This window comes from Lepisma saccharinum, chromosome 5 (assembly GCF_977018435.1).
Source record: "Lepisma saccharinum chromosome 5, izLepSacc3.1, whole genome shotgun sequence".
Lineage (NCBI taxonomy): Eukaryota > Metazoa > Arthropoda > Insecta > Zygentoma > Lepismatidae > Lepisma > Lepisma saccharinum.
Window position 1 is genome coordinate 45,072,715 of NC_139233.1, and position 13,493 is coordinate 45,086,207.

Genomic DNA, 13,493 nt, shown 5'->3' on the forward strand with positions numbered 1-13,493 from the left:
ACTCGTTTGTCTCAAAATTGTTTACCAAAAGTGTCTATACCAATTAGGAATTCCAAGAATTTTGGGGGAATTTTCTTCCCATGTGAAAAATTACCATATTTAATGCAAAGTGCACTTTTGCACTTACGGGATGGGGAGGTGTCACCTTCTAGCTTCATTGAAGTATTTCTTTTAGTTCTAGTCTGTAGAGGGTTGTAACTTTACTTTAGAGGACAAAGGGGGAGGGGTGCAGAAAGTTATATACTTTTTCCTGGAGGAAGAATTTATTGTTATTTGGATGTCTCAGGGGTAATCAATTAATTCTAGATTTAAGGTGAAAGGCGACAGTGGTTGCCTTTTTCAACACTGTAACTACCAGGCCGAATTTTGCATTTTTTTTGTGGGAAGCTGGAGCTATTATGAAGGCATTTGTTATTATTGTACTCGCAGCTTCTATAATACACTTTTCAAAACTTGACTCCCACACCATCTGTGAGAAAACTTAGAAACGAAGACTGCATGCCATATCCAGAGGCCAAGGAAACTCATACCCACATTTGTTTTCAAACAAGCTATGTATAAGAACTATACACACTGCCTGCAAGTTGGTATCAATCTGATACACATTGCAGTTTGTGTTAAATTTAAATGTGGTGATCATTATTTTCACTTATGTTAATTGTCAAGTGTTTGTTAATTTATATGACTCTTGGATGATAATAATAATAATACTAATTATTTTTGTATGTCAGTGAGCTACGGGAGAAATTGTCTTTAGATCTCAAAGTGGGAGAGTCTCTTTGATAATCATGCTAATTGTTAGTTTTCGATGTCCTGAGATAGGTCTATAAATTATTCACACACTTAGTAAGATGTGTTTTCATAAATGTTTGATGTACAATGATACTACAAATTAATTTTTATCATCACTTTTTTTTTAAATTTAACCTTTAAGACTAGAATTATATGTGAATTTTATCTGTGCCATAGAGTCAGGGTTGGCCCGGGTGGGTCTAGCCCAGTTTTCCCCAAGCAGGTTTTTTCAGAAAAAAACACTCAAAATGTGGGGTTTTCCAGAAAATGTTGTAAATTATTGCTTTAAATAATTGTAAGGTTCTAGAATTGTCAACATTTTGAGAAAGCTTGTAAAATAAAAGCTTAGCCAAGCTTATAATACTCAAAATAATTAATGTGGAACAAGTCACAGTGGGTTTTTTCATGATATTTTTCTCAAATCATGCTAGAAATGGACTTTTAACAGAAATAATACAAACTTACATCCAAGAAACAAGAAAATCAAAAGGTCTGAAATATTTAGATAAAACATTGAACGAACAAAGCTTATAATTTTGAAATGTGGTAGCACTTTAGATATCAGTACAATCAAATTTTACAATATTTTTACCATGAATAAAACATTACAAAGAAGAATTGAGTACATGTTATTGAAATGTCGTGAATGTAGAATAAAGTTAATTGTGGTATAATTAAACCAAACACTTTTCAAATGATTCATTTCATTTCTCAAAATTTAGTATGTGTGCAAATGTTCTGTTATCTTTCCAATGCCTTCCACTGAGACAGTGACCTCACCCTCCCTCCAGTTCATTGCATTGTTTGAACATAATGGGTTGCTTGCCCATGTAGGATAAATGTTATTTGTGGTTAGGAGCTCTATGCCCAAGAAGTCTAGCCCTCTCATAATCTACCACAATTTATTTTTATCTTAAATATAGTGTGTGTGTGGGGGCTACTCAAGTAAATACAATGCATACATATACTTTCATATTTTGGCCATTTTTGACATTTTCATAACCCTTTTAGAGACTACAATTTCAAGCTTGTGCATAAAACTTTCAGGAACATTGTGACATTACTTGCACTGTAAATTCACAATAAAATTATCGAAACCTAATGCAGGATTTAGGAGGGGCATGGGTGGGGTGGATGGGCAAAGAAAGACAAGTCATCTATTTAGTGACCCTGATAACATGTTTCTGCAGCTAGATAACTTGACAGACTGCAATGGTATTACATGTGAGTGAAATTGAACAATGTGTTTCAAGATGGTGAATGAAAAACTGATTTTCCTCATGTTGCACGCATGCTCTATACCATGCTCTCTTTTTCCCCAAAATTGTGTACAATGCATTTTCGGAGTATAAGGAACTAAAATCAGTCATTGTAGATAATCCGTCGGTCTGCAATTTTGCAATAAAACTTTTAAAATTATATTTCATAGTTTAGGAGAGGAGTGGTGGTAGAATCGCGAACATACATTTTGCCATAAACGTAATCCTTTTGAGTTGCAATTTTTAGAGTTACAAGATAACTTAAAGGATTGGTGTCATATTGTATTTGAGAAAAATTTGTCACCATGTTTAAAGATGGTGGACGACAGACTGATTTAACATGCCTTGTGAGAGCTTTAAGTTATGCAAATATTTGAGGTTAGATTTTCTTAGATTCAGAAAACCAAGTCTCAACTACGTTAGGACATTACTTGAGCTTGAAGTTTTTAATAAAAAAAACTGTAATATAGTGTGGGGTTTCGGCAGGGTCAACAATTTTGAGACCACGATATCTAACAATTTTAAGAGTTTGTTTTGCATTTGCATTTGTTGAAAGCATTTCAAGATGGTGGATGAAAAATGAGTTTTCATATTCTGAGGTAGCTCCAAATTCTGATGCCACTTTCAAATATTTGCCTAAACTACATTTTTGGACATTATGAAAATATACTTAAATATTTTAGGGCATTTGTTAAGCTATGGCCTGACATATATTATTTTTTAACAATATGTAACAAATTATGTATGTGGGGATCCAAATGGGGGCCACTAATGTTTTGTCCACGGAACAGTTATTTTCATAGCAACCAGATATTTTGGAGGATGGATACGGTATTACATTTGGATGAAGTGAGTAAAGACAATTAAATATGTCAACCAAAATTTTGGCATGGTTATTACACGGAGGAGATATTTAAACTTGAAACATCCACAAAAATAATGGGGCAACACAACTGTGAACAAACTGTATTGAAGCAGATTTAAAAGTGTGTGTGCAGCTACCATATGTTGTATATAGTAGGTAAAGGTAAAGTTCCCCTTGCATATCCTCGGTGCCTACTCACCGGGAATTCCTCGTATTCTTGGAATTATGCATGAATAATTGGCTCCGTGAATTTTGCTCTGCAAATTGCAACATTTATTACATCCATATCCCCGATGGCGTAGTGGTAGCATCGTCTCCTTGTAATCAAGGGGTCCTGGGTTGGATACCCGGTGGAGGCACATAGTGGTTCGGATCCAACTTTTAACTGTAGCTTCAGTCCCAATTAGCCTTTCTGTTCATAAAGTGGACTTAAAACACCAACTCAGTCAATCAAATTATATCCCATTAAATTTATAAATGCTCTGAGGCAAGTTTTTAATCAATTTTATTTTTATCAAGGAATGAAAAGAAAGCTACATGAAAAATAAAATTGAATTCTCTTCATCCGTTTATTGTCCTTTGTAGAACAATCTATCTGATAGACGGAAGATTATTGCAAGATAATATATCCTGAAGTTGAATAGGTAAATTTCAGCTTAAAATTCTTATACAATTAACAATTTTTCATACATTAGTATATCCTGTAACATTAGTAACTTGTGTTTGTAGATGTATTTAGAGTGAATATGTGAAATCCAAATGTAAACTCCGCACCTTAAATTTAATATTTGAAATATGTTCTTTGAATTGATTTAGAATTTTTGGATACATTGGAATCACACAGAAACTTTATATTGTTAATATACTGTATTTGTGTGTGTGTGGGTGGTGAGAAGCGGTAATACGTAAGGTTGAAAAGAGAAAACATCTTCTGGTGACCTTGATTTTTTGGAAAATTCACCTTGAAAACTGAAAATTATACTTGGAATTTTATCATGGTCCTAGAGTGGCCACTCTGATATAGCACCGTGCCATAAAGGCACATTCAGAGGATATGTGAGTAGGGCCCGACATATTCTTGATTGATTGATTGAGTTGGTGTTTTAAGTCCACTTTATGCACAGAAAGGCTAATCGGGACTAGGCCTACAGTTTAAAATTGGATCTGAACCAGTTGGGTCTCCACCGGATATCGAACCCGGGACCCCTTGATTAAAAGGCGTCAACAATACCACTGCGGCATCGGAGAGAACTGACATTCTTGATCTCTGCCATTTTGGAGGAGATGTGATCACAACCAAACTCCAGCTGCCTTTACCCCGCAGGACACATTGATTTGAGGTTGGGTGAGTTCCACATCTGCTTTATGCAGGGACAAGACGGGAAAAATTCCGACCCTAGATCACCCACCCCAAGATTCGAGCCTGGGTCTTCTGCATGGCAGTCAGCCAGCCTGTACTTTTCTTTTTATGTAATAAAAGTAATACCGCTAAGCAGTAGTATCCCCTTATTATCATTTGGACAAACACAAATATCTACTTCTGAATCAGGATTCGAACCCAGGACCCCTGGCTAACCACTCTGCCACGTAGGGTGACTAAACCACCACAGCTATCAAGTATTAGTATAGTATTGCAATGCGCAACCCTGGGAACTGATCACAGATCTATTAACTCTTACGCTATCCAGCAAGAGTCGAATCAAACTGTTGGTCAAATTTTTCAGAACATAGTATTTTAGATAATTTAATCACTTCTTCCGCACTGTGGCTGTGCGGTCATGCTTTTGGCTCCGGCTATGGGACGCGTGCGGGTTTGAGTCTCCTAGGGGAAACGTAACAGCTTTTCTCGTGAGATTTCAGTCTGTGTATGAAACTGGTGAATACTCACTATCATGATTAAATTGGGGAGCTACGAACGGGTAGCATAACCCGGTCATGAAAACCTACGACAAGGTGACCACGCGTCACCCCGTAATTGGTTGAATCAGGTGGGAGTGGGGCCAGTAGTCGGTAGGTAGGCCTGGACCCTCAATGGTCTATTGCGGCACGGATTATGTATGATTTTAGTTTAATCATTTTAAGGTGCGAGACCTTGATTTCCCACCCAGTATGTTTTTTTTTTTTTTTTTTTTTTCGAAAAACCCGAGCGAAATGCCAACCCTGCATAGAGTACCTGATTTTAATGCAAGCAAAACTAATAACTTTCCTGCACTAGGCATGTCTTCTCATTTGAAGCAAAACTTTGTACAGAATGTTTTGTGTTTTAAGATCTGTCTTCCTTTCTCTTTATGTATATTAAATCTAGAACTATTGATTACAGGCTCTCCTTCGCCCTGGCCGTCTTGATCGCATCATCTACGTACCTCTTCCGGATGCAGAGACAAGAGAGGAAATATTTAATCTGCAGTTTAGGAAAACTCCTGTGGGATGTGATGTTAACATTGAGAATTTGATTGCCAGAACGGAAGGATATTCTGGAGCAGAAGTAAGTGTTGCTTTTAGATTTATCTGAATAATTTCACCTGCACAGAAATTTCAAGTGTCAGAAGAGTAAATAGTACACTAATTCATTGGATATATCATATCCTCTTTTGCCACATACCTGCCCTTTTATCTCTCAGCACTACATTAGAGCATCGAATGACTCAATGAAATTTAGAACAGATTCAAATTGAAGATGTAGTTCTAGTTAACAGGAGAGAGAAATTGTCTTGTCACCTTGTTTACTATCCCATGTTTCATTAGAAATATCTTTCTCACTACAAAGACACAGTGACATGACAATAGTGATTGTACAGATGAATTTTTATTTTTTAGTAGGGTGCAGATTTTTGCATATTTTGTTCCTTTGTACAGCCTTCCCACTGAGCTGAAAAAAACTGTAAAAGTTGGAGAAATCAACTGAGGAATGAATAGGTAATGGAAAAGTCAGAATTTTGTGAAAACTTCAAAAAAAACTGTAAAAATTAGGGAAATTGAATGTGATTTTTTCTTGTTAGGATTGGCAACTAAAAACATATTTCACTTTTACCTCCCAGCTGGTTTCTCTTTTGGGAATATGTTTCATACAAAATGTTCTTTATTTTATTTTTTGTTGTTTACTTACAGCAATGATTAGAGGCACATATTTTTGGTAAATAAAAAGCAACATTGCGGTTCAAAAACTGTCAATTTCGGGTTCAAAAGCAGTAAATAAAATAAAATTTCACTGTTATAGTGGGGAAAAAGCAGTATATAAAATGACATTTTTGTTGTAAAAATGTAAATATAATTTCAAATTGGATTTAAAAACTGCACTTATTACACAAAATAAACATATCCCTTCTAATAGCATGTTTATGTCGTTACCAAAATATTAAATTTATTCCTGTATAAAGGTGTCTATTTTTGCTTCTCAAGTATTTACCCCAGAATTAACAAATTTTGCATGAATTGCATAACTCTCATAAATAAACTCTAAATTTCATGTTTAAGAGTCTATTTTGCATTATTTCATGACAAAACAGGGTGGAAAAATGCACCTCACACCTTTAAGAATCATGAGAAATTAACAATCCAGTGTGTTATTTCATATTTCATGTTTTCGTCAAAAACGAAATATGCATGCCTCTAGCAATGATGGATAAACTTAATTCTCATTTGATTAACAAGCAAAGTTGAAGACATAAACATTTATTTACTGCATTAGTATGTTAAAACCAGTGGTTGAAAGTAGTATGCTATTGTAGCTAGCTACAAAATTTGTAACTATAGCTTTGCGATAACATTCTTGTACCTTGTTAGCAAAAATTTCTCTACAACTACATTTCTTGTTGTCATTTTGAGTTATTTTGCATGTGCCAACAGCATTTAGTCATCGTCTATTGTGCATAGCAGACTTTTGCAGAAAGACACAGAACAATGTGCCACAATGTGGTACAAACACAAAACACTATAACTAAATTCCTATTGCTTTAATCTGGTATGCTATTTACCTGATGAAGGATACGAAAACATGTGAAAGTGTGCAAACGGAATATCACGGAGTGACATTCTATGAGTGCTGCAATTACCCAATAAGTGTACTACTTCCTGTTCACAAGAATACACGAATATCAACAGAGGAAGTAATCCTACCAAATTATGTTGATGGACAGTTGTAAACATTTATTGGAGTAGCATCCTAATTGCAATTCTCAGATATAAAATTGAATTGATAGGCCACTTATATTTAGGCACCTTATTATTCTCAAAAACTAGTAAAACTAGTATCTATGTTAATTGCTATCAAAATGTACGACTGGAATAATGTTTATAAAAAATAACAGGACCTATAACCCAGTAAGTACATCTGCTAAGGTGTTCCTTTGAATATCCATATGGTGGTTTTACTTTTTATGCAACAGTAGTGAAGTAACACATAGTTACGGTAGTAAAGCTACTTTTTGGTAAATACAGCTGTAGCTGTAGTGAAGTTACATTTTTGGAAGAGTTGCGGTAACTACTTTTAAAATGTAGCATTATAGAGTAGTCCAGAAAGTCATATAAGAGCACCTAGTGAATCTGGAAAAGTCAGGCAATTTGGTTTTGCAAAATGAGTAAAAACCCTGTTTGTATTAAAGCATAATAGGCTTTAATGCTTTAACATTGCATGTTTTGAGCAGATTTGTGTGTGTTTGTAAATGCCTATTTCAAGGTTCAGTGCCTAAGAATGCCTCTTTGGTATATTTGCTTTCTCTCGCTTTCTTCCACTGATTTGCGATGCCAGGAGTCCCAGGTTCGAATCCCGCTCGGGCATGGTTGTTTGTGAATGTCCATTCATCAATTTCATCACTCACCCCCATCTTCCTCAAATTAGCCAAGAGGCACAAAACTCGAAGTAAAATCAATCAATCAATCTTCCACTGCTCTCTCTCTCTCTCTCTCTCTCTCTCTCTCTCTCTCTCTCTCTCTCTCACTCTCACTCTCACTCTCTCACTCTCTCTCACTCACTAACTCACTCTCTCTCACTATTTTCTTTATGTTGAACAGGAAACTTTATTTAGTACATTTCAGGATTGCAGAGGATGGTAATTCGTGCCGACTCATACTTACATTCCAACCACATGCAATCCACTTCTTTTTCCCAGTTGAGCCCGACCCTGTGGCCGAGTGGTTATCACATCGTGCTGTGATGCCAAGGGTCCCGGGTTCGAATCCCGGTCGGGCTTGGTTGTTTGTGAATGTCCTTTCATCATTTCATCACTCATCCCCATCTTCGCAAATTAGCCAAGAGGCACAAAATGCGAAGTAAAATAAACTAAATCAAATAATAAAAAAAATCAAATTTTTTCCAGTTGCAAGTTTATATAGTCTCGCTTGTTTTGTGTGAAAAGAAATAAGCTGGTTTTAAAATTAGTTGAGAAACCAATTATCCCTGAGTTTGTCACTTGCAAAGTGCTTAAAGATGAAATATCTCAACTGTTGTGAGTGTATCTCAGTGAGGGTCACTCCATGTAATCACCATTTCAACCTCCGTGTTGTGATTGGTAACAAAGGCAAAAAATAGAAAAAATACAAATACAATAATTGCTAGATTGACCTGCTAAGGTAATGTACCTTGTACTCACATTCAGTATCATCCCCCCCCCCCTCCCCCAATCTTCTCTGCTGGTTTTCAGGTTAGGATTATGCATGTGCTTAGAGAGTATATTGGCATTAACGAGACAGGCTTCCATGTGTGTGAAGGCAGTGAGTGACCACTGGAATTAATAGAAGTGTTAAACATAGCTGAATGGTTAATATTCTTGCTTTTGGTGCAAGTAACACCAGGTTTGACCTCCGGTGGAAGCTCCAAAATTTTGGTGTTGACCTAACATTGTGAGCACAGTTGTGAAGCTACTTGATAGGAATGGTAACATACTCTGCTCTTGACAGGCAGATAACAACAGTGATTGACTCAAAATGTGTTGACCATGGGTCACACTTTGATTGATCGATTGAGTTGGTGTTTTGAGTCCACTTTATGCACAGTAAGGCTAATTGAGACTGGGCCTACAGTTTAAAGTAGGATCCAAACCACTGTGTCATCAGGGAGGCCAAGGGAATCACACTTTGAAAAGCCACTTGGCAGGCTTTACCCTCAAAGAACTGTTGAGCCACCGAGTTTCAGTAGTTTTGCAGAAAATTTAATTACTTGTTTTGAGTATATAAACAAGTTTCCCAGCCAGGTGCGGGATTTCATGAAAACCTGATTAAAATTGGCTTCTTGATATGGTTTGGATTAAGTGCCTGATTGTGGCCAGGCGAATCTACTGGACACTCAGGCTCCCTTATGTTGGAGGTAGAGATATGAGAGGTAGGCATGAGTCTATTTACAAAAACCACTTTTTTGTTAAAGGTTTTCAATTTTCTTCCAAATTTCGTAGAAGGTATGCACTTTGTAAAACCTAACATTAAAGAAACCAGATGCAAAATGAATAATTTTATTACTTCTAGGGATGGGCCGATATGAAAGTTTGGTCGATACCGATAAAGTACCGATATAAAATTAGAAATGATCCTTGAAGAACCTGAAAGGTTCATTGACCTTCTTAATAAATTGTTTCAAGGTGACTGCAGTGCAAAAGAAGTTGCATACTTAGACATTTACTTTTTTAGAAAGTAGAGCATGGAGATTATCCATAAAAATTACAACAAAATGGCAGAATTTTGCACTAATTTATCAGATATTTATTGATATTTTGGATTGGTAATTTTACCGATACACCGATATGCCTATATCAGCCGATACCTATAGAGTACGATTAATCGGTCCCATCCCTAATTAGTTCAGTTTTGTTTTGTTTTTTTGTTTTTTTTGTTTTGTTTTGTTTTTTTAATTCCCTGATCCGCCACAACCTGATACTGTGAAAGAATGTACCATGGTTTTTGTTTCATGAAATGTGAACTTGTCGTTTAGTCACAGAATCCACTATTGCTGCACAATTTTCACTCGGAATTGATGAAAATTGCCTAATGTGCAATGTAAAAGAATTCTCTGGCATCTTCCAATCTTAATTGGATATGCTTACTATGGAAAATTATTGGTTGCATTGAATATATTTGTGTGGCTGAGCATTAGTGCATGTTCTCACAGCCACACAATTGATTGTCACCCACATTTGATAGTCTTCTTTACGTGAACCCTTTTCTTCTAGGTGCAGGCTGTATGTCATGAAGCAGCTCTAAGTGCTCTAGAAGAGGATCTGGCTGCTAAGGAAGTCCAATCCAGGCATTTTGAAATAGCACTGATGCGAGTTACACCACGAACACCTCTGTCGTTGTTGAAATTGTATGAGAAGTACCTTCATTCCAATGGAGAAATTTTATGAGTTGATTCAAAATACAGTAATTAAGGAATCCATTTGTTTTGGTGTTATTTTGCCTTTTCTTCAGATATGAAGGGTAATTGTGTCCAACCTTTGGCTTTCAGGATTCTTGAAGTTAAGATTGGAGAGTCATGTTACGCCATTTCAGTATTTCAAACTTTGCATAACTTGAAAGTACTTGTGGGTTATTTTGCTGGACCTCCTCAATGGTATAGTGGTAACGTTATCATCTTGCAAGTTGGAGTTGTAATTGGATTGCAATATCTTTCAATCAAGTTGCCCTAGGTTCAATTCCCAGTGGAGGCACAGTTGTTCAGATCTCACTTTAAACTATTGGTCGAATTGTGATTAGTCTATCTGAGCAGAATTGAACTCAAAGCAAACCGTTGTTTTGTATAAATAAGCAGTTATTTTCAATGTGTTATGCTCTGAATATGACATAACTTTTTTTGTCATACAGGTATATCAAGTAATAGAGCTTACTCCTGCGAAATTAAGGTTCTGCTGAACCTTCGGCCGATGCCAGTGAAGCCATTTCTAAATTTCCTCTCCTTTAGAAAAGTTGTTATATTATTCAAAATTATACAGGTGGATCATAACGGTTTAGAATCATTACATATGCTCGACTTTGCCGGCCCCGGTGACGGAGTGGTTAGCACATCATGCTACGGCGCTAGGGGTCTCGGGTTCAAATCCCAGCCTGGGCGTGGATGTTTGTGAGTGTCCATTCATCAATTTCATCATGTCATCACTCATCTCCCTCTTCGCAAATTAGCCAAAAGTGGCACAAAAAGCGAAGTAAAATAAAGCAAATCAAAATAAAAAATCTTTAATTGACTTTGATGTGCCAATTCAGTATGAGAAAGCAACAGAAAATTACAGTTCGTGACTTGTGTGCCTTTTCCCAAACATCGTAGAATTCCTTCTAGAGCATTTGCATTAATCTCAGTGCAGTTTGCTTTTGCTGTTGTTTATATATTCACAATAGTTTACGTAGTCATACAATATGCGTAAGTCAATAGGCTTACGTAGTCATGAAACTATTTCAAATATCTAAAAATAGAAAGCAAACCACATGAATGCTTTCGAAGTAATTCTGAGCAGATGTAGGTTTTCAGAATTTGAATTTTACTGCAGCCAAAGGTCTAACTGAACCATAATTACCAAAGTTTTGGAAATGAAAACCAGGACTTCTTACACAATAGCAGCAGTTTTCAACCTTTTTAACACTCTTGCTGTCATTGGCACAAAACCACGCTGAAGCAATTCCAACCAATTCATGGCATGGTCATGATTTCATGCCTTGATGCTTGTGCTTGTTCTCAGTATTCCTACTCTGTGCTGTTCTGAATGTTCGATTATGGAATCTTGACTTCGAGTTAGGAATACACCTGCTTGACTTTGAGACTAGTGAGTTGTCAGCAGGCAGAGTGACTGGCGTACTGTTAGCCTGCTTACTACATTTGCAGCAAGGTAGGATGAAAATTATGAGTGTTCCTGTGGTTGTTTCTTGCTTGTAGTAGGCTCAGGCAAATGAGAAAAAATGGGAGGATTATTTTCCTGCCAGTCACTCCACGAACTGATGAAACTACAGTCTTATAGTGAAGCAGATCTTTTTCCGGAAACAAAGTCAAGATGTGTAATCATATGCTCAGTTACTATGCAGAAAGAACACTGTGAACAAGCATATGTGTTGTGTGTGTGTGTGTGGGGGGGGGGTTCTTTCCACACATGAAAATGTTTAGAACACCTTACTTTGGCTTCCATGCAAGTTTGAGCATGTTAAAGTTAAGTGTCGTGTACTTACTGCCAGGGACAGAAAGAGTCAATCTACTTCCTGCACCCACTCTCAGTACACACACACATACATGCATCCAGAACACAAATGCGAAACTACCATGTTAATTTGAAAAATAACAGCATCACTGCCGAAATGTTGTCCTGTCAGAAAACACTTTAGTTGAAAAAAAAAAATGTGGGGGTGGGGAACCCGAATAGGCCCTTCTCCACACACATACTTTAGGAGGTATGCAGTTATGCCCTGCTACTTGAAAATTAACCCAGGGTGTCAGTTCCGTGAATGTTTATGGATTCCTCCATTTTTCTTTGATGTATCCGCTATTTTCTTTTTCTTTGTTTGCAGTAATTCACTGTGACATTGCAACAAATGCCTCAGTATAAAGAACAAAATTTGTTTGGTTTTCCTGAACAAGTTGGTTTTACAGTTTTCTACAAGGAGATAAATAAAATTAATATAAACTGGGTAAGAGTAGGGTGGTAAATGTGTATTAGTGATTAATAATATTTATGTATACAGGAAGAAAGTTCCATAAATGTGTATGTGTTATTGTGGTTTGGTAATATTGTTTTGAGATAGGTTGTATTGTGTGTAGTGTATGTTAGTGTTTATGTAGTTTGTTTACTAATGAGATGAAAGGTAAACATGATTCTATGCATGTTAAACAGGTTCTGTGTTAAAGTATGTAATAGAATTTGTAATGTTGTATATAGTGGGATATTATTAATAGCTTTGAGATGTAGGTATTAGTGTTAGGAATGAAGAAGGTGATGAAAGAATGAGTAGTGATTGATGCAGGAATACATGTGGGGGACCAGTAAGATAGAGTTGGGCTGGGATAAACCTCTGCATGGCGGTGGTACCCAGGACATCATCAGGAAGGAAGGTAGAGATTTCCTGGGAAGTATCGGGAACTTTAGAGGTATATTTGGTAGCAGAATTGTGGAGAATTAGTAGAGAAGTGTGCAGATTGATTAGTGACAGGAATAGAGAGAATTAGATTTTAGTTTTGAGAAAGCCGGGTTTGAATTCAGTTTTTCTGGGTCGAATACTTTCAATGTTACCCTTATGCCTTTCTCCAGGGAGGCACATAGTGGTTTGCATCCCAATTTGAACTGTAGGTCCAGTCCAGATTAGCCTTACTGTGCATAAAGTGGACTTAAAATGCCAATTCAATTCAATCCATGGAGGCATGGGCAACATTTCCTTCTTTCTGCTGCATCTTGGCATCCAGTTGAGGTAATGTAGTATCTCTTTCTTGGATGTTCCTGTGGGAAGTTCTGCTTCATTATCTTCATGGTCGTCGTGTTGTTGTTGTTGTTGGAGTTTCTTGAAGGTGCGTTCTTTGTGATCTGGGGATATATTACATTACAGAGGTAGAGGATGAATTGGTAGCTGGATTTGAAGAGGGAAAGTTCCTCTTGTGACACAAGGCTTGTAAGTTGTTTAGT

The 13,493-nt window shown here is 36.7% G+C and overlaps 1 protein-coding gene across 1 annotated transcript in view; it reads left to right on the forward strand.

Moving 5' to 3' along the window:
- The window catches only part of LOC145987786 (ATPase family gene 2 protein homolog A), a 48,935-nt gene extending 38,666 nt beyond the window's left edge, over positions 1-10,269 (forward strand). The window contains exons 9-10 of the mRNA XM_083122481.1: positions 5,237-5,401; positions 10,074-10,269. Of these exons, the coding sequence (XP_082978607.1) occupies positions 5,237-5,401; positions 10,074-10,247 (339 nt within the window). The 3' untranslated portion in view covers positions 10,248-10,269. The remainder of the gene's footprint in view (positions 1-5,236; positions 5,402-10,073) is intronic.
- Positions 10,270-13,493: the final 3,224 nt, after the last annotated feature.